Raw genomic sequence first — 22363 nt, forward strand, 5'->3', positions numbered from 1 at the left:
CATTCAGAAATCCAAAAGGTTAACAGTAAAATTACAGAATTAGACAACTCAATAGGAAGTCAGAGGAGCAGAATCGAGCAATTGGAATGCAGAGTGGGGGACCTGGAGGATAGGGAATTGACACCAATATAGCTGAAAAAAAATCAGATAAAATAATTTAAAAAAAATGAAACCCTAAGAGTCATGTGGGACTCTATCAAGAAGAATAACTTGCGTGCGATTGGAGTTCCAGAACAGGGAGGGATAACAGAAAATACAGAGAGAACAGTTGAAGATCTGTTGGCAGAAAACTTCCCTGACATCATGAAAGACGAAAGGATATCTATCCAAGATGCTCATGGAACCCCATATAAGATTGATCCAAAAAGAAAATCACCAAGACATATTATCATCAAACTTGCCAAAACCAAAGATAAAGAGAAAATTTTAAAAGCAGCCAGGGATAAAAGAAAGGTCTCCTACAAAGGAGAATCAATAAGAATAAGTTCAGACTACTCAGCAGAAACCATGCAGTCAAGAAGGCAATGGGATGACACATATAGAGCACTGAAGGAGAAGAACTGCCAGCCAAGGATCATATATGCAGCAAAACTCTCTCTCAAATATGAAGGCAAAATTAAAACATTTACAGATAAACACAAGCTTAGAGAATTTGCAAAAACCAAACCAAAGCTACAAGAAATACTAATGGAAATTGTTTGGTCAGAAAATCAATAATATCGGATACTAGCACAACACAAGGTCACAGAACAGAACATCCTGATATCAACTCAAATAGGGAAATCACAAAAACAAATTAAGATTAATTTTAAAAAGAAAAAAAATGCTCAAAACAGGGAATCATTGAAGTCAATATGTAAAAGATTACAACAATCAAAAAGAGGGACTAAATACAGGAGGCATAGAACTGCCATATGGAGAGGAAAACAAGGCGATATAGGACAATACAAGGTAGGTTTTCACTTAGAAAAATAGGGGTAAATATTAAGGTAACCACAAAGAGGTCTAACAATTCCATAACTCAAAGTAAAAACCAAGAAAAACGTAATGACTCAGCAAACATAAATTCAACTACTATGAAAATGAGGAACACACAATTTACAAAGAAAACCGTCTCAGCACAGAAAAGTAAGTGGAAAAATGAAATTGTCAACAACACACATAAAAAGGCATCAAAATGACAGCACTAAACACATACTTATCGATAATTACACTGAATGTAAATGGACTAAATGCACCAATAAAGAGACAGCAAGTCTCAGACTAGATAAAGAAACACAATCTGTCTGTATGCTGCCTACAAGAGACACACCTTAGACTTAGAGACACAAACAAACTAAAACTCAAAGGATGGAAAAAATATATCAAGCAAACAACAAGCAAAAAAGAGCAGGAGTAGCAATATTAATTTCTGACAAAATAGACTTTAAAGTTAAATCCACCACAAAGGATAAAGAAGGACACTACATAATGATTAAAGGGACAATTGACCAGGAAGATATAACCATATTAAATATTTATGCACCCAGTGACAGGGCTGCAAGATACATAAAACAAACTTTAACCGAACTGAGAAATGAGATAGACACCTCCACAATTATAGTAGGAGACTTCAACACACCACTTTCGGAGAAGGACAGAACTTCCAGTAAGAAGCTCAATAGAGACACAGAAGACCTAACGGCTGCAATCAACCGACTTGACCTCATAGACTTATACAGAACACTGCACCCAACAGCTGCAAAGTATACTTTTTTTTCTAGCGCACATGGAACATTCTCTAGAATAGACCACACATTAGGTCATAAAACAAACCTTTGCAGAATCCAAAACATCGAAATATTACAAAGCATCTTCTCAGACCACAAGGCCATAAAAGTGGAAATCAATAACAGAAAAATCAGGGAAAAGAAATCAAATACTTGGAAACTGAACAATACCCTGCTGAAAAAAGACTGGGTTATAGAAGACATTAAGGAGGGAATAAAGAAATTCATAGAACGCAAGGAGAATGAAAACACTTCCTATCAAAACCTCTGGGACACAGCAAAAGCAGTGCTCAGAGGTCAATTTATATCGATAAATGCACACATACAAAAAGAAGAAAGAGCCAAAATCAGAGAACTGTCCCTACAACTTGAACAAATAGAAGGCGAGCGACAAAAGAATCCATCAGGCCCCAGAAGAAAACAAATAAAAGTTAGAGCTGAACTAAATGAATTAGAGAACAGAAAAACAATTGAAAGAATTAACAAAGCCAAAAGCTGGTTCTTTGAAAAAATTAACGAAATTGATAACCATTGGCCAGACTGACTAACGAAATACAGGAAACAACCCGAATAAGAAACGTGATGGGCCATATCACAACAGACCCAACTGGAATTAAAAGAATCATATCAGATTATTACGAAAAATTGTACTCTAACAAATTTGCAAACCTAGAAGAAATGGATGAATTCCTAGAAAAACACTGCCTACCTAATCTAACACAATCAGAAGTAGAACAACTAAGTAGACCCATAACAAAAAAAGAGATTGGAAAGGTAATCAAAAAACTCCCAACAAAAAAAGCCCTGGCCCGGACGGCTTCACTGCAGAGTTCTACCAAACTTTCAGAGAAGAGTTAACACCACTACTACTAAAGGTATTTCAAAGCATAGAAAATGATGGAATACTACCTAACTCATTCTATGAAACCACCATATCCCTGATACCAAAACCAGGTAAAGACACCACAAGAAAAGAAAATTACAGACCTATATCCCTCATGAACATAGATGCAAAATTCCTCAACAAAATTCTAGCCAATAGAATTCAACAGCATATCAAAAAAGATTACAGTGTAGGATGGCTGAAGCCACACCGACCATGTGGCTGGGAACGCAGTCCTAAACATCAGCTAATAATTTCCTATCAAAACATTGATTTGGGAACTGAGGTTAATGTTTTAAGTGAAAACTGAAACTTTATTGCCAGTGAAATATTTTGTTGTTGATTATATTCAGCAGACACAGATCTTTGTATTTATGATTCAGTCATCAGTTTGCCTGCTTTCTCCATTTAAAAACTAGAAACCCATTGTAATTAATAGGCTATTCCCAAGCTGCATCTGTTTTTTAATCTATTTTTGTTTTTGCCTAATACTCCAGCAGGTGAATAAAAGAGAACACCTCATTTGGCTCCATTTTAAAGCCCAAATGTATATTTTACGCAGAAAAAGGCAAGCTCAGCAATTTACTAAGGCTCGTAGCTGCTCTGAGGTGGTTTTTCATAAGAAGCACGTACTCTTCTATTGCCAGATTGCAGCAGGAGAGAAGATTCCCTTGCGCCAGGAAGAAATCACTCAGCAGGGCCATGCCTTTGAAGCTAGAATATATGCAGAAGATCCCAACAATAACTTTATGCCAGGGGATGGTTCATTAGTTCATCTCTCTACCCCTCCAGCAGACCTTTCCACGAGAATTGAGACTGGAGTACGACAAGGTAAAGTAAGATACAGCGAGAAGTATCCCTCGCTCTGATTTTTTAATGCGTTATTATTTTGCTGCAGAGTTTTACCTCTGGGTCTTGTGGAAATGTCCCACATGCTTTAAAATAAAGAATTTAATTGACTTCTCATTAACCTTTGTTTTTCCTTCTGGAATAAAACCCAAAAAACCGTTGCCGTTGAGTCGATTCCAACTCATAGTGACCCTGTAGGTCAGAGTCAAACTGGCCCATAAGGTTTCCAAGGAACAGCTAGTGGATTCAAACTGCAGACCTTTTGGTTAGCGGCCAAGCTCTTAACCACTGTGCAGCCAGGGCTCTCCTTCTAGAATAGTTACTTTTAAAGAATAACTAGTATGTATAAACAAGGCAATATTGTTTTGAAATACAGTGATACTTGGTCAAAGCAAAGCAAGAAAGTTTTTTGGTTTTGTTTTTTTTTTTACTTTTCCTAGTTCTGAGCATGATTTGTGATGACAGATAGCTAGTATGTTCAAGGGCACTCTGCGTTTAAGGGACTGAAAGTCAGACTGGAGAATTAAGATGTAAACTTACTATAGGCTAAATAACAAAAGAAATAACACTTGAGAAAAGATCACAGTTAAGCTATATGATTAACAGCAATGGTCATAACTAACAGTCATATAGCGCCTACTGTGTTCTAAGTGATTGTTATATATGGGTTCCTTTAACCATCAGAAGGAGCCTCCTGGTGCAGTGGTTAAAGTGCTCAGCTGCCAACCAAAAAGTCAGCAGTTCGAACCCACCAGCCATTCCTCAGGAGAAAGATGTGGCAGTCTGCTTCTGTAAAGATTTATAGCCTTGGAAACCCAATGGGGCAGTTCTGCTCTGTCCTGTAGGATCACTATGAGTTGGAATCAACTCGACCGCCATTGTTTGGTGGGTTTGGGTTGACCATCAGAACTACCCTATGAAAAAAATGGGTAGGCATTATTATCATCCCCACTGTACAGATGAAGAAACTGAGGCACGAGGAAGCTGAGTGACTTGCCCAAGGTCACCCTTGGAGCCAGGATGTGTACCCAGGCAGTCTGGCTCCAGACTATGTGCTCTGAGCCACCGCTGTCTACTGCCCTCGTAATTTCAGTTCCCAGTGGAGTTACATAGGTGGTATGTGATGGGGTAGAGCAGTTCCTGGGACTAAGAGGTTCCATGTCAGGCTGATATCATCAGGAAAAGCCTGTGAGAGGGAGGCTTGATTGGTGGGTAAGGTTTGAGTCGGGAGCTGTAAGAGCTTAAGAAAAAGTGAAGAAACGAGAAAGTTAAAGGTATGTTTGCAGAACTATAAGAAAATGTGCGTGGCTGAGAAAAGGCTTAGGAAGTGAGTAGCTGGAGATACGGCTGGAGACTTGATTTAGGGAAGACCATATTGGGTCTTGAAAGCTAAAATGAGGACCTCTTGATGCTAAATCAGTATCATTTTGGGAGCTCTGTCTAAGCCACAACAAGATTTGGTAGTTGGTCATTTTCTAATTAACAGCAGAACAGAGAGAAGAGAGAGTACTTGCAACGGGAAAGGATGGCTTGTCTGGCAAGCAGAGTTTGCAGCGTGATTTAATGGTGGTGCTCAAAGGACAGCAGAGATGCAACTCTGAGAAGGACTCCCAGACTCACGTCTTGCACCGGGAGGGATAATGTAGTCCCAGACACACCCAGCTAGCCTCTTCTCTGTTCCATAGCACCTCCTGGTCTCCTCAGACTTCACCCTTCCTACATTGGTTTTGGGGATATTATAGGAGTCTGTTACTCTTTGTCAGGTTGCCCCGTTAGATTGTCAGATTCTTAAGGGAGAGACTAGGCCTTGCTCAAAGCTTAGGCCCAGTAGCTATTCAGTATGTGTTGGTGAGTGAGTGAGTGGAGGAAGGGAAGTGTGACCCAACCCCTTAATTTTATAGATGAACCCCTAGGGTTCAGAGGTCAAGCCTCCTGCCCAAATCACAAAAGGGTCCTAGAATAGTGTTCTTTATAGTCTACCAGGATCCCTGGTGGTGCAGTGGTTAAGAACTAGGCTGCTAACCAAAAGGTCAGCAGTTGGAATCCACTACCCACTTCTTAGAAACCCTATGGGGCAGTTCTACTCTGTACTGGTGGGTCGCTATGACTCAGGATCAACTCGGCAGCAGTGGGTCTTTTGGTTTTTGGGTAGTCTACCACATTCTTTCGACTTAACCACTTCTAACCAGTGGGCCATGCCCTGGTTCAGATTCTCGTTCCTAGGACGTTAACCATCACGGCGATGATAGCTACCACTTGTTTAGTGGCACTACAGGTATGACAGCTGGCACTTTGTTGCCTGTTCTCCCAGCAACCCTACAAGGTAGAGAGTCACTACTTTTATTTTACCAATGAGGAAACTGACAGAGTGGAGAGGGAAGTGCAAAGGACAGAAGTGAGTGTCATGTGAGAGGGTGGAGCAAGTTGGCACCTGCTTCTTAAATGAGACAGGAAGGCAGTTCAGCTGGGACAGGGGAAGCTAGTCTGTCTGTTGCTGAATCATTGTCTTAGGGCCTGGGTCTCTTAGGTGGCCACACCCTCGGTACACTGTGGACAAGTTTTTAAATTCCCTCTGAGCCGTAGTTTCCTCCTGAATAAAATGGTGGTAATGACACCCGTCTTGCAGGGGTTTGTTAAGATTGAGTGGGAACAGGTACACACACAGGACCCCAGCAGAGTGTGTTTCTGGTCGCCTATACTCAGTTCACACTGTGTCCCTTTCAGTTCTGACTCGGTGTGGTTACTGTGGTTTTTCAACTTCAGGAGATGTGGTCTCGGTGTGTTATGACGCCATGATTGCAAAGCTGGTCGTCTGGGCTGCTGACCGCCAGGCGGCCTTGACGAAACTGAGGTACAGCCTCCGGCAGTACAACGTGAGTAGTCTGGGGTCATGTCGGTAATCCCAGGGCTCCCTGTATTTCTCCAGCCAAGTGTGTCCATTACAATTGGTCAGTCTTTGTCCCTTTGTCATTGCACACATGTGGGGAATTTGCTGTGGGTCAGAATAGGATTTCAAGGCTTTGAGATTTCACTTAAAAAGGAAATATTGCAGGAGTAAAACTGTCAGGGTCAGTGTTATACTTCAGTGAAACCCAATGTGAAATTCCCGTTCGTTCTGTAAATAAGGCCAGCTACAGAAGTGTGGCCTGCACTCCAGTTTTTGTTCGCCATAAGGGAAGCGGTCGTGGTCAGCGTCATTCATTTACTAAAAGTTCGTTGCTTTTCTGTAGCACATTAACCTCCTTGGTGCAGAAAGTCCTACCACACTGATTCGGCTTCATAAAGCATTTCTTATTAATCCGTGATATTGTGACATGTTGTTAATCCGATCATTCTCTGATGTATGATTTCACCCGTATTGGCCTCTGCTGGAAACCCTGGTGGCGTAGTGGTTAAGAGCTACAGCTGTTAACCAAAAGGTCAGCAGTTTGAATCCACCAGGCGCTCCTTGGGAACCCTATGGGGCAGTTCTACCCCATCCTATAGGGTTGCTATGAGTTGGAATTGACTCACCGGCAATGGATTTTGTTTTGTGGGGGGGCCTCTGCTGGCCATTCTCAGACCCACCCAGCATGGAGCTGTGTCTCCTGTTGTCATGTCCCCATGTGACTGCAGGGTTCCCTCCTCACTGTCCTCAGAAAGCCCTTCCCAGCCTGCCCGTTTACAGTAGGATCCTTTGCTGTTGTCTAGCCCCTCAGCCAGCCATATTTTCTTCCCAGCACCTGATGTTACATTAGATGGTTATTGCTTGTGTGTGGTTTCCCTCTCTGGAGGACAGAGAAGTCATCTGTTGTGTCCTTCACCGTATCCCCAGTGTCTGGATCAGGGCCGGCCCCTAACAGGTACTGAGTAAGTGGCTATGAAATGAATGAATAAATGAGCCCGACACTCAGCTGCTTTTACCTGTGATCCTGTTTATTGGATGGACTTTGGTTAGTTTATGGCTTTTTTGTTTTCTTCTTTTTATATGTATAATTTGGATCTGAGTGTGGAAGGACATTTCCTTTGATGTCATTTAACCCCCTTCTCTCCCCATTGTAGCAGCCTGGCCTCCTGTTTGCAGTCTTCCTGTTTTGTGGGTGTGTTCTGAGTGACAGGTCTTCAGTATCTTACAAATGAATCTCATTCATGTTTCTTAGCCTTTGGCGCTTTCCTAACCTGAGTCGGTTAAACGTCTCCACCCCACCTGCCCTGATGCCATTTCCTGGGTCCACCTTACCACGGTAAAATATAGTTTAGGTTTCAAATCCAGATGTTTTCATGTCTGTTTTGTTTTTCTCACAAGCTTTGTTATCACCACATGGTGCCTTAGTGGAGTTTTTGTGTTTTTCCTGGGAGTTGTCCTTTGTGGAAGGCCCTTAGTAGAAAGAGCAGATGCCATACAAACGTTTTTCTGAAGACGTTGTTTTCCCCACTCAGGAGGGACTGAGGGCGTTATTCTCCTCCTAGATCGTCGGACTGCACACCAACATTGACTTCCTACTCAGCCTGTCTGGTCATCCGGACTTTGCAGCCGGGAACGTGCACACCAACTTCATCCCTCAACACCACGCAGAGCTGTTTCCCATGCGGAGGGCCACAGCCAAGGAGCTCTTGTGCCAAGCAGCCCTGGGCCTCATCCTCAAGGAGAGGGCTGTGACCGATGCTTTCAGACTTCAGTCACAAGGTACTGGGCGCATTTCTCTCTCCTCTGCTTGCCAAGTTTTTGTGAATTCTCACTGAACGTTCTTTTCCTTCTTTATGCCACCTTTGTCCCCCTTTTTCTGTCAGTGGTTGAGACCATCCTCTGCTAATGTGATTTTTAGTGTGAAGAAGACCCTCCGCGTACCACAGGTGCCCTCATAAGCACTTACTATTGAAGATGTCTTAACAAGTCACCATTGTAGAGATGGATCTCCTTTCAGCCAGATACTGGTTCTTCCTCCATTGCTGATCCCTTCTGACTTGTTTTGCTCGTTCCTCCTCATGGCCTGCTTTACGGAGCCCTCTGTACCCACGCAGCGCCCTTGCTTGCTCCTCCTCATGGCCTGCTTTATGGAGCCCCCTGTACCTGCACAACATCTTTGGTCTTGGGAACTAGAGATCCAGCCCTGGAGACTCAGATGGCCTACCCCATCTCCCCATGCTATGATTGAATTCTCTTCTGCCTGGAGACCTAGGTACTTCCTGGTGTCATGGAATCTGAGCATAGGAAGGACCATGGCAGGGATTCACCCTGGCTGCCAGATACACACATCTCTCCTTCAGTACCCAGCCTCTTCCTAACACCTCAGAAAGATGAAAATTCTTGCTTTATGAAGTAGCTTATTATAGTTTTGGTCTGCTCTCTGTTGGAAGGTTCCTCCCTCTAAATTGTGCCAAAACCTGAGCCCTCCTGCACTTGCTCCATGATGATCTTTGTTGTTGTTTTTCTTAGTTGCCGGTGATTGATTCTGACTCATAGTAACTCCACGTGTGTCAGAGTAGAACTCCCTGGGGTTTTCAAGGCTGTGACCTCTCAGAAGCAGATCACCAGGCTTGTCTTCCAAGGCGCCTCTGGGTGGATTTGAACCACCAACCTTTCAGGTAGTAGATGAGCACTTAACCATTGTGCCACCCAGGGACTTGTGTATTTACTCAGGCTAATTCTGACCTTTGGAGCAAACAGGAAACAAAAAAAATCTAATTCATTTATCTCCTTATTATGTAAGATCTTTATTTTCTAAATTCATCCAATAAAGCATTATTGAAAGCTTCAAACGTGTAACTACATTTTTTAGGAGATTCACTCTTTACTCCCCATTTTACCCTCTTGCATTAAATGAAATGTTTCTAAATGTGCCCCGTGTGGTATTCCAGAGCCTGAACTTACCGTTTTTACAACGGAGTGTCCTCTTGCTCTCACCTTCCTTTTTCTAAATTTATAACTGGCACTGATGTGAGCTTCAGAATAAATTACTTCAGTTCCACTTTAAAAAAAAAAGACCTGTTGTCGTCAAGTCAATTCCTGCTCATAGCGACCCTATAGGACAGAGCTTTTCCTGTAGCTCCCAGATATGGTCCAAGAGAGGCTGTACACTCAGAAGCCTACAGGGGTTGACCATAACATGAAAGAGTAAAAGAGGCCTGGTGAAAGAAAAGTAGCCAGTGGTAGAGATTTTGGTGACCGGGATTGCACCTATCCCTTCAAAAGGGATGGCCGCTGGACAGTCCCTGCCAGCAGAGGATGAGAGCTGAGGTTGCAAATATTCTGATTTTTCAAGAGAAGCAGGGATTTTTCATACTGAACTTCCTGAGGTGTAAGTGAAAGTATCTAAATTTAAAACACAGAAAAGAACAAAGGGAACATCTCAGCTGCCAGTTGAGGACCCGTGCTGTGTGTTTTCTTTACTAAGCTAAAAATTTAGTAGGCTCGATGTACGTAAATTTGTTGTTGAATTTTGCATTTTTCTAGATCGATTCTCTCCATTTGCATCTAGCAGTGGAAGAAGACTGAATATCTGTTACACCAGAAACATGACTCTTAGGGATGGTGGAAACGGTAAGTAATGTTTTGTGTACAGAGAAATGTCATTCACAGAAATAGATGACATTTACTTAAAAAAAAAGGGTTTAGCCTGATTATAATCAGTCAGCTACATTTTTAAAACTATCTAGCCAAAACAGTTGGAGGAAATGCACCAAAATAACAGAATTAGTTGGCTCTGTGTGGTGGAGCTAATGTTACCTTTTTTTCTTCTTTACACTTTTTCTGTATTTTGTAAATATTTTAGAAATAAGTCATAAAACATCCACAGAAATAAGACTGAAATGAACTATGCCAGAATGTTAGCGTGCTTACTGTTGGGTGGTGAGCTTTGAGGCCATCTTTTTTCCCGTTTCTTTTTACTTTGCTTTGCAGTTTTTCTACAATGAGACTATATTACTTTAAATAAGAAAAAAATCCAAAACTGTCAGGAAAGGAGGATAATCTCCTGTTCAGGTGGTGCTTCAGGTGGATTTGTGGGTCACAAAGTGCCTCGTCACCTGGAAATTTTTATCTTCACAACAGCTTAGCAAAGGGCAGTCACAGCTCTCCCCACTTGTGATGATGAAACTGAGGTGCAGGAGGTGAAGTGAGTCCCCCAAGGCCAGGGAGTGGCAGAACCAGGGCTGACACCCACTCTTTCTGGCCTTGACGTCCGTGCTCTTTCCACCAGTTTTCCAGGTGGAAAATTGATTCTTGACTGCAGACTAATTTGAGTAGGCTCAGGGTAGGGGCTGGTTTATTTTAACTAAAGTCAAAGAGATTGCCACCTGAGCCAGAAGGCAGCTCGTTAATGGCTGGACCAGTGTGCCAGAGGGACTAGACTCCCATGAGAGGCCTGGTGACCGTGTCCCTTCCTCTACAGGACAGTTTGAGTGGGGGGCTGGGTGGGCAGAGTCAGAGTTGGTAGTGCTGGGTAACCCCGCACGCGAGGTGTCATTAAACTCTGATAGCTCCGTCATAAAAATGTGCCAACCAGGGAGAGCAGAATTCTCCTGCCCACTGATCTAGGCACCCTTATCTCTGGACAGAATAGGGTTTTCTTTATCTCAGTTCTGCGTAGACGTCCACTTACTTGTTAACACATTCTTTGTTTGTAGAAGTTGATTAGGTTACAGCTCTCTGGTTGTTTTTCATCCTGAGCAGGTGGCCATTACCATAAGTGCATTGGTACTTCCCAAGCCTTTGTAAAGAGAGTTGGCAAATTTCTCTTCTGTAGTAGCATTCTGCGAGTGGTTGACCCATTCATTTTATGCTGATAAGTGCTTACTCATTTCATCCCTAGGAAAACATCCTCTGAAATCTAGGGTTATCTTCTTTAGATTCTACTTGGTGGATCCAAGTGTCAGGAGCAGTGAAGTTTCAGGGGCCTCTTCAGTCTAAATTAAATAGAACCACACGTGTGGTTGTAGTTCAGATGAGCCAGCTGCATTATTTGTCACGGATCTTCACTGTGGCACTGAGCAGTGTTTTGAGTGCTGCTGCATTTTTTTTTTTTTAAGTAAGTTTTAATTAAGGAAAAATCAAGACGTAATTGATAAAGCTAACCCAATTGCTGTTCCCTGCACCCTTTTGGTAGTATTCTATGGAAATAATCCAGTTATGAATACATTTCAGAAATGTTTGGTGGCGTCTTACAAATGCTGATCAACAGTGACTCATAGTGGAATAAGAGAATGCACCAAACAGGAAGCCCAGGGCCCCAGAAGCATCTGTGAATCTAAATAGAATGAACTTTTAATCATCTCAATGAGAAAGACCAAGTATTTTAAATACTCAAGGTGTGAAAAGTACTTACTTTGTTACTAGTGGCCGTGTTTCACAGCACCCTGCCTTGTGCGTTTTCAGAACAGACTGAAGAGATAGATGTTAATCTTAGAGTCAGCATTACAACTGGGTAAACCAAGGCACAGAGAGATGAGTAATTTTCCAAGTCATACCGAAAATAACTGGTGGAGTCAGGATTTGAACCAATGCTCCAGGGTGTTATGTGCTGACCTGACATTGTGCCATGCCATACTTCCATCCTGCCTTCCATAAAGTACATAAGAGGATGTTGAAGGTGCTCCTGTGGGGGCCAAGAGATGTGTAGGGAGGAGAGAAACAAGTCCAGTTACCCTACAGTACAAAAAAGAATTTAGAGGTTTTCTTGGCTGTGTCTTTACTATGATCCTATTGGCATTCATGTCAGTTGAATCCTTTTTATGTTTTTATACATTGAGAGAAAACTAATTTGATGTAATTGGAGGCATCTTCTCCTGGGAGGATTAAAGACTGTTGACAGTATAGGGTGGAGAAGTTCATCATACATTCAGTAGAAAGCTTTTGAAAAAACAGATATGCCGAGTGATGTGGAGAAAAGAAAAAAGGATGTCTTTGTCCTTGTTTTTTCTCTCAAGGAATGTACCGTTTTGGCAAAGAGAAGTGTGTCTGTTGGGAAGATGGAGACTGTGGGTTCAGATCCTGACTCTCCTCTGCTCTGTGACTCTTGGGCAAGTCACTCTCCTCTCTAAGCACCGAGTGTCCTTGACAGTAATGGGGGTGGTATGGTAATTACTGCCTGGGGTTATTGTAGGTATTAAATGAGACAACACATAGAAAACATTTAGCTCACGATGTAAAGTAGTTAGCAGTCAATAAATGTTAGCTATCATCATCATTATTATTAAACTCTACCCCCTTATAGCCATTGCAAAAAAAAAGTGGATCTGTATGTCACATGTTAATTTTAAAAAGTTGGCTGCAGAACAATATGTATAACATAATCCTATTTTTATAAAAGAAAAATAGTTGCTTCAGTGTGCATTTAAAAGGATCTGAATAAGGGTAAGAACTCCGAAAACAACAGAAAGACAAACAGCCCAATCAAAAAATAGCAGAGGACTCGCGTAGGCATTTCATCAAAGAAGAAATACAAATGGCCATTAAGCACATGAAAAGATGCTCAGCATCGTTAATCATTGGGGACATGCAAATCAAAACCACATTGAGATGTCATTTCACGCCTACTAAAACAGCTGTGATTAAAAGAAAGGAAAACAACAGGTTTTGGCAAGGCTGTGGAGAAATTGGAACCCTCATCGTTGCTAGTGGTACATCCACTGCAGAAAACAGTTTAGCAGTTCCTCAAAAAGCTAGACATGGAACTACCATATAATCCAGCAATTCCACTCCTAGGTACATAACCAAAAGAACTGAAAGCAGGAACGCAAACAGGTACTTGTACACCAGTGTTCATTTCAGCACTATTTGCGATAGCTGAAAGATGGAAACAGCCTAAATGTCTATCAACAGAGGAATGGATAAACAAAAGATGCTACACACATTCAGTGGAGTATTACTCAGCCATAAAGAGAAATGAAGTCCTGATACATGCTACAACACAGATGAACCTTGAGAACATGCCAAGTGAAATAAGTCAGTCATAAAAGGACAAATATTACCCTGTTTATGTAAAAAATCTAGAATAGACAAGTGTATAGAGACCAAGGTCTATTAGTGCTTACCAGGGGCAGGCAGGAGGCGGGTAGTCATTGTGTAGGGGACACATAGCTTTTATTGAGGGTGATGGAAAAACTCAGAAATACATAATGGTGACAGTTGAACAACGTGATGAGCATAGTTAATGTCACTGAATTGTACATGTGAGATATATTAAAATGGCACCTGTTTTATTACATACATATTCACCACAATTAAAAAATAAAAAGGTCAAAAAGGATTTACACACTAAAGTGCTAGTTGTAGTTACCCCTGAGCAAGAAGGGGGTTTTTCATTTTTTACTTTATATGCTTCAGTGTTTGCCTTTTGTACACATTTTTATTTTTGTAATTTAAAAAAACATAAAGAAGTCTTCATTGCAAAACAGGGTTGGGGAGAATTGTAATGGTGGTTTACACGGAGAGGTTTAAGAGTTCAGAGGAGGGAGAATTCACTCTGCTGAGGCAGACTCTTCCTAAGAACAGTGAGCAGGTTGTGAATGGAATGGCCGGGAGGAGGGTTCAGTTGGTGTGGGTGGGGACCTGCAGCGTAGCCAAGGAGGAAGAGGAGTAAACGGCAGAGTGAAAGGAGAGCTAGAGCCACATGTGGAGAAATTCATTGGAATGTTTTCTCAGTTGGTTGGAGCATAGGATCATAGAGGGAGATGGTGAGAAGTAAGACTGAGAGGTTGGGGCCTTCAGTACCAGGCCAAGTATTTGGAGTGTGATGGGGAGGTGGGTCAAGCATGGTAGAAAGCTTCAGCTGGAGGGGCTGAGAGAGGAAGCAGGAGGGACTGGGAAGACCTCCTCAGGCAGTGGGGCTAAGTCGGGGTAGAGCAGTGGGAATAGAAAGGAATCAATGCATAGGACAGGCAGTCAAAGAGGAGAACTTGGCAGCTCTTTGGTGACTATTGGATGTGAAAGCAAAGGAGAAGGAGGAGGCAAGGAAGTCAGGCTTGAAACTGGATGACTCGGAGAACTCTGTGCTGGTCAAGGTGCTCCCAGGTCAGGAGGGGAAGCGATTGGAGGGGAAGGTGATTTGTTGGACCCACCACGTTTATTTTAAGGTGCCTGTGGAGCATCCAGCTGGGAATGACTCAGAGTTCTGGAGAAGGAAGGTCAGGGTTATGAACAGATTTGAGCTGACATCATCAAAATCATGGCTGAAGTGTCAGGAGTCGATGAAATGACTCTGGCCTGTATCCCACAAAGCTTTTGACTTCCGTCTCCTAGAATAGTCTTCAAGGGACCCTGGGTGACGCAACCTATACCATATTCACTGGGAGTAACATGAATAATTTCTTATATTTGTACAGTCTGTTTCTGTTTATATAGCACTTTCACATTAATCATTGTTCTATTCCTATATCCATTTAATGACTCAGGAAATCAAGGCCCAGAGAATTAAAGACACTAGTCAAGATCACAGAAGCGATCATGCCACAGATGGCAGATTGTGTCTTAAGCCGGAACTTCTCTTTAACCAGTTCATTGCATTTGATAACTGTAACAATGCAGTTTTTCTGTTGGAGGAAAAAATCTAAAATATTCTACAAACTTAAAAGTTCTAAAACTCCATCATGAAAAAAGAAAAGTTTGAAATTCATCCTTACTGGAACATGCTTGACACATGCAGCTAAGAGATGTTGACTTCCCTGTGAACAACTGGTTCATTTAGGTTGAAAGTGAGACTTTTTGGAATCTCTGTTATTGAACCAATAAATGTCTTGTAATTGTTCTTTAATTTTTCCCCTTTTTTTGTTTAAAGATGTAGCCATAGCTGTAACATATAGCCACGACGGGTCATATAGCATGCAGGTAAGCTCTTGGTTTTATTATACAGTTCAGAGCCAAATCTGATCACTCTCATATGGAGTGGGATCTTTTTTCACTTTCTGGTTTCTCACTGATTGTTATGACCGTAGCTAGGAGAATGTCTTGTGCTTTTCTTTCAGGCCAGTTTGGGGAAATTACCTCATCTGCAGTTTCTGACTCAGTTTGACTCCCTCAATATGGCTGTGAGTCCCTTAAAAATAAAAACTTGGCAAAAATGGTAGTCTTGAACCAGACACCTAACAGGCCCTGATGTACATGTGTGAACTTAAATCTAAAGCAGCAGTTCTCAAACATTTTGGTCTCAGGACCCCTTTAACCCAACCCAGTGCCATCGAGTCAATTCCGACTCATAGCGACCCTATAGGACAGGGTAGAACTGCCCCATAGAGTTTCCAAGGAGCGCCTGGTGGATTCGAACTGCTGACCCTTTAGTTAGCAGCCATAGCACTTAACCACTATACCACACTCTTGAAAATCATTGAGGCCCCAAGGAGTTTTTGTTTATGAAGGTTAGAAATGTTAATATTCACCATGTTGGAAAATTACACTGAAGAAATTGTAAAGTGTAAGACTGTACAAGCACGTGTTCTATTAGCCATCGTAATGATAACATCATCATGTGTCCTGTAGCTTCTGGAAAATTCCATTGTACATGCATAAGAGAATGGAGGTTGAAAGGGCAAATGACGTCTGAGTATTATTATGGAAATACTTTTGACTTCACAGACCCCTGAAGGATCTTGGGAGCGCTAAAGGACCCACAGGTTACACTTTGAGGACTTGTGGTTTAAATTTTATGATGTGCTTCATTCAATTAAACGATGTTTGTTACACTGGTAAAAGTTAACCTAAAATGGTTAAAACACGGTGTGGGAACTCAACCAAATTCCTGTAGTGAGGCACAAATTCAGGGACTAGAATAAATCATATTTGGTAAGAGCTGAGAGAGTTCAAATCCTGCAAAATGAGTTCATCAATGATACGCTTTAGGCCACCCAGCACTTTGAGGCACATTAGTTTCCTTTGTCTTCAGCACAACCAGTGGGAAGTCAGCCTCCTTTTGCATGTGAGAGTTTTAATCCGTGTTGGTACCTCTGGCCTGGGGATCCCCTTCTTGTTCCCTGGTGAATGGCAAAGCCAGTCGCAGATCTGTTCTATCTGTGCCTGGAGCTACGTTCACACATGTAGGACATGCTTTTGTAAACCTCTGCACACAGCTGCCCATACCAACCTTTGTGTTCTGAGGATTCCACGGACATTCAGATGGCTGCATTAGTAGGTTACAAAGAAGAGCAAAATGTCCTGTTTAACCTAGAATAGACAAGAACCAATGTATAAATACTGCTGTGTGGGACCTATTTCACCTTAGTCTACGTAATTGAAAAGAATGGCCACAGCACTTCTATACTAACATCAAGGGAATCAAAATGAAAAAAGATAGAGAGATGTGTGTGAGAGAATTTTTTTCTCGAGTGTGTGTGCAAGTAAACATCTTTTAAAAGGGAAAGATTTTGTGTTCTTTTGTCAGCTTTTCTGAAAGGTTCAGTGTGAAATCTGTTCTATGGCACTCTCTTTCCTAAAGTGAGAAAAAATTTGGTCAATCTCCAGCTAATTTATTTTCTTAACTGAAAACCAGTAAATTGGATCTACATGTTGGTGAGAGAAAAGAAATACCCTCTAATTATGGAGTTCTGAATTTGGCACAGGGAAACCGAAGTGGACTTTGGGTACTCAGAAATGAGTGCTAATGTGTAATATACTCAACTGAGTATTGATCATTTTGCCGAATTTCATTTGTATTTTTATTTCACGTTTTTGTTGCTATTCTATTTCTTAAATGAACTTTTATCTATAACAATATGGTGCTATGGATATATTAGGTAACTAATTTTTTTCCTTTTAATTATCTTACTGTTATTTCTATGCAGAGTTATTTCATTTAGGAAACATTGGGGAAAGTTTCTCTGTGACTTTTTATTTTTAATATTTTACATGTTATTTCTTGAAACGGCTAATAGTAAAGAACTCATTCTGATCTTATTAATTCTGTAGGGTTGTGCATTTATTTTAAGCATCTTATTTTTCTGTTTTTTCAGATTGACGATAAAACTTTCCAAGTCATTGGTGATCTTTGCAGTGAAGGTGACTGCACTTACCTGAAATGTTCTGTGAATGGAGTTGCCACTAAAGCGAAGCTAATTATCCTGGAAAACACAATTTACCTATTTTCTAAGGTGATGTCTCTTCTCTATAGCATCACTGTTGGGGCTTGGAAGAAGAGCTTTCCACTAAAGGAGATTAGAAGGCTCCAGCCTCCTCTGACCACTACTGGGACCACTTCTTCCTCAATTTTTCTCTCCACTCTAAGAGTTTCTTTGCCACATTCCTGCCTTCTCTGTTTCTCCATTCGCCCCTTTTGTTCACACAGGTTCTCGTTGACAGACATACATCCATATTCCTCCTTCAGCTCTGAAACATGTACGCCCACCCCCTTTGTCAGACAAGCATCTCCCCTGCCCTGTGGAGGGCCACTCCCTGAGAGTTCTGATGCCTGACCACCTTTCTGCACCCCTACCCTCCTGACACAGGGAATCCTGGGGACCTGGGAGGAGGGACCTCTGGATGAGGAGCCTGAAGCAGGTGTTCCTTGTGAGGAAGGCAGGCAGTAGGAAGGCAGGCGGGGTTGGTGGTAGTCTCTTGCCCGTGAAGAACGTCAAGGCAGGCTTTGTGTGGGTTTGGTTAGGAGACTGTTTCCTAACCGTTACTCTCAGTTAGGACCCTGCTCCTCAACAAGTCCTGGCATTCTGCCTGGGCAGAAGAAGAGTGGACTGTAAAGTATACTGTGGCATCTTCGGGGGTCTTCTCACATTTGAGAACTCTCTCGTAGATCAGACTGCTTTGCGATGAGATGCCTTTAGTTTCAGTAATTAAACTACTGTGTTGGAGTCCAGGATGACCCGGCCTTTATAAGGAATGTCTTTCCATAGTCATCTATGCAAACCCATTGCCACCCAGTCAATTCTGACTCGTAGCGAAGCTATAGGACAGAGTAGAACTGCTCCATAGGGTTTCTAAGGAGCAGCTGGTGGAGTTGAACTGCCAACCTTTTGGTCAGCAGCCGAGCTCTTAGCTGCTCCGCCACCAGGGCTCCTGAGAGGCAGTATAGTGGAGTGGTAAAGGGTATGGGTTCTGGAATGAAGCTGCTTTAGAACAATCCAGGCCTTGCTGTCTGTTAGCTGTGTGGTCTTGGGCAAGTTAAACTCTGTGCTCCAGCTTCCCTGTCAATAAACTGAAAGAATGACAGTACTTCTCTGCTAGGCTTGTTGTGATGACTAAATGACACGGTCTCTGTAAGTGTCAAGAATAACTCCTGGCACAGACTAAGCACTTGGTAAATGATGACTACAGTGTTGTTATTATTATCATGATAGTGAGGATGCTGCTAGCGTGGCTTCTAGCAGCGGGCTGTCCATTACATACGGCTGTAACGTTATTCCAATTCCCTGTGAGGGGCATGTACATCGTTACTCCTTTACAGTGGGAAACCAAGACTGAGACAGGGCTAGTAATCTGCTCAAGGTCACAAAGCTGGATAAGAACCCTGGTGGCGCACACAATTAATGCACTCTGCTGCTAACCAAAAGGTTGGAGATTTAAGTCTGTCCAGCAGTGCCTCTGAAGAAAAGTCTGGCCATTTACTTCCAAAAAAATCAACCATTGAAAACCCTTTGGAGCATAATTCTACTCTGACAGACATGAGGTTGCCATAAGTTGGAATCAACTCAACAACTGTTTTTGTTGTTGTTTAATATTTAACAAATTGTTTGAAGGCAATCATTTCCTCAGGCATATTAGTAAAAATTCAGTGAAAGGGTCTTGATTCCATTTGAAGCTTGTTTTCTGTTTACAGGAAGGAAGTGTTCAGGTTGACATTCCAGTACCCAAATACTTGTCCTCACTGAGCTCTGAGGGAACTCAGGGAGGCACCATAGCTCCTATGACTGGAACCATTGAAAAGGTAAACTATGTGACGTGTGTAGAAAGATACCCAATAAGGGTTAATAAATGTCTTTGTTGAGCTTTGTCATATATATCCTTTTTCCTCCCTAAATCTTGCTCATGGATAAGCATCCATTTCAAGAAAAAACAAAATCTATTATAGATTCAAATTCTGTATTACAGTCTTCAGTGCAAATACCTATTTACGTAATTTATGATAGACTGCTGTTTTTGAAGGTGGGAATTTCCATCAAGTTGACAAATAATCCAAATTATCTTCTTAATGTTTAAAGTGTAGCATTCACCTACCATTATCCAAAAGGGCTGGTTTTTAATTTTAAATTTAACAGCAAATGATTTTATCATAAAATGATGATGTTTTCTCTAATGTTCATAATTTTATCTGTGTTAAATGAAAGTAGAAAGGCCTGTATTGGTGAAGAACAGCATGCTTTGTTTGGGACACCATGTATTTTCAGAGTTGAGATCTACACTGATGTAATTTCAAATGGTGATACATCACCTTTTATATACCTGAATGCAGTAGAATCCCCTCAAGTGCATTTAATTCATAACAATTCAACTATATATTCTTGGCACCCAAAAAAGGGGGATGGGAAGGGACTATTTAAATAATGTGGGAGGCATCACCCATGATTTCCCACTGGGAATGTTTGCCCTAGAGGGGATGGGGTAGGAGGGCCTGGATCTGCTTTTAGCTCGCTTAATCTCAGTCCCCACAGGCCCCTCCTAGCATGGGCATCTGCACGGGGTTCTGTTCATGTGTTGAAAGAGGGACATCTTCCCTATAACTGGCCCCCAAGCCCAGGCCATTGCTCACATCTCACTCTACTAGAGCATCGCCCAGCACTGGGTGATTTACGGGCTCCCAGGGTGTCTCTGACTCATCACGGTCCTGGCTGCACACCCTGACTTTAGAACCGGTTCTGCTACAGGACCTAAGGGTTCCAGAAACTCCTGGTGACCATGTTAGCCAGTGAGACAGCGAGACCATCTGAATGTAAGCTCATTTATATGTGTAAAAGGTAAACGGAGACGTTTTCCTGGGGTTGCTGATAAATTTAATTCTCTCACATGAAGGTCGTCTACACATTTACTCCACAGGACCCTGAAGACTTGGAATGCTATCCTAGACGACACAAACTAGAAAACCAGTCACGGTCCTCATCCCTCTACACTGCCTATAAACCAACAAAAAAAACCAAACCCCTTGCCGTTGAGTTGACTTTGACTCACAGCAACCCTATGGGACAGCGAAGCCCCACAGGGTTCCCGTTGGGGTCCTTGCCTGTATAGAAGACATTTAAGCATATTACACCCTCTCCTGGTGGTGGTAGGAACCTGGTGGCACTCTGGTTAAGAGCTCGGCTGCTAACCAAAAGGTCAGCAGTTAGAATCCATCAGCCGCTCCTTGGAAACCCTGTAGGGCAGTTCTCCTTTGTCCTGTAGGGTAGCTATGAGTTAGAATCAACTCGATGGCAACAGATTTGGTTTGGTTTTTTTAGTGCGTTGGTGGTGCATCTTGTCTGTATTTTTGTGAAAAATCAAAAGGATCCCAAGATACATAAACCATATTCATCTGATTCAAGCAAATGTAGATGGTTTTGGGGGTGGGAATGGGGAGCGGAGCAGTGCCCTCCAGCAACAGCAGTGCCAGCAATGCCAGCAGATTCATCTCCGGGTCTCCATCTTGCACCAGTACATTTGTTGTTACCAGGCATGCTCCCACACTTCCACATCCATTTATATACTAGCTCTGTGGACCACGAAGGACCTGTTTTTAAATACCAACATGTTACTCTGAATCTCTAGGTGTTCGTGAAAGCTGGAGACAGAGTAAACACTGGAGATTCCTTAATGGTTATGATCGCCATGAAGATGGAGGTGAGCGAAATCGCACCTTCAGTTGCCAAGTAAACTTGGGAGCTTTTGGGTGCAGGTGTTCTTTTCCCTGATCTATAAGTTAAGACCATTTTAAATATTAGGAGCCATGGATCGATTAAGCACTAACCTTCAGGAAACAAAACCAACCCCTCCTTTTCGTAAATACATTTTTATTTTAATTTCATGAAACCCCACCATCGCACCTATTATTTCTGATTCTGAAATTATACATTTTTATTCTAATTTTGTGAAATCCCGTTATCGCATCTATTATTTCTGACTCTGAAATTCACGAAGTGCTCAATAACTTAGAATCAGACAGTCGCCCAGCTGAAGGTTAACTCTTGGTATTTTCTAGGACCGAGCTTAGAATGCCAGGTATCAACCCAAACCAAACCCCTTGCCATTGAGTCGATTCTGACTCATAGCAACCCTACAGGACAGAGTAGAACTGCCCCATACAGTTTCCAAGAAGTGGCTGGTGGATTCGAACTGCTGACCATTCAGTTAGCAGCCGAGAGCTTTACCGCTGTGTCACCAGGGCTCCTACTAGGTATCAAAAGCAAAGTGAAAAACCTCAATCAAGTTAAATTAGCTGCTTTTCAAACCTGGAACTGAACCCACTCCCAGAGATCACCTCTCAGCCAAACCATAAAAAAAAAAAAAAACCATAGACAGGCTATAAAGGGAACAGTAACATTTGCGAGGAAGGTGAACCTCAGAACTATGAACCATGCACTCAGGAGCATAGCTCAGAAGGCAGGAAGGGGCAGGAAAGCTGGGCGAATGGAAATGGGGAACCCAGGGAGGAAGAGAGGAGAGTGCTGACACATTGAGGGGATTTCAGCCCATGTCACAAAACAAGCTGTGTGTAAACTGCTGAATGCGAAGCTGCTTAGCTCTGTAAACTGTCACCTCTATCAGACGGTAAAAAAAAAAAAAACACCTGTTTATGTTTTTCGATGATTGGGTTATGTAGACATGGTTTTCAGCCCTGCCTGCATATTGCAGTTACCTGAGGAGCTTTAAAAAACTACCTCCCTCAGACCAGCTGAATTGGAATCTCTGGCCGTGGGACCCACAGATCAGTGTTTTTTAAAGCTCTCCAAGTGAGATTTTAATGTGAAGCTTGTTTGG

The 22363-nt window shown here is 42.2% G+C and overlaps 1 protein-coding gene across 5 annotated transcripts in view; it reads left to right on the top strand.

Annotated features, from left to right (window-relative positions):
- LOC126074848 (DCN1-like protein 1) overlaps nt 1-22363 on the top strand; it is a 132916-nt gene that overhangs the window by 38018 nt on the left and 72535 nt on the right. For 4 of the 5 annotated variants that reach the window (XM_049881638.1, XM_049881652.1, XM_049881645.1 and 1 more), the window contains 8 exons: nt 3300-3483; nt 6265-6374; nt 7951-8167; nt 9935-10021; nt 15255-15304; nt 17419-17556; nt 19233-19340; nt 21155-21226. In XM_049881638.1, coding sequence (XP_049737595.1) covers nt 3300-3483; nt 6265-6374; nt 7951-8167; nt 9935-10021; nt 15255-15304; nt 17419-17556; nt 19233-19340; nt 21155-21226 — 966 coding nt within the window. The other variant, XM_049881669.1, reaches the window with a different exon arrangement.

The sequence above is a fragment of the Elephas maximus genome, chromosome 1 (genome assembly GCF_024166365.1).
Source record: "Elephas maximus indicus isolate mEleMax1 chromosome 1, mEleMax1 primary haplotype, whole genome shotgun sequence".
Taxonomy (NCBI): Eukaryota; Metazoa; Chordata; class Mammalia; order Proboscidea; family Elephantidae; genus Elephas; species Elephas maximus.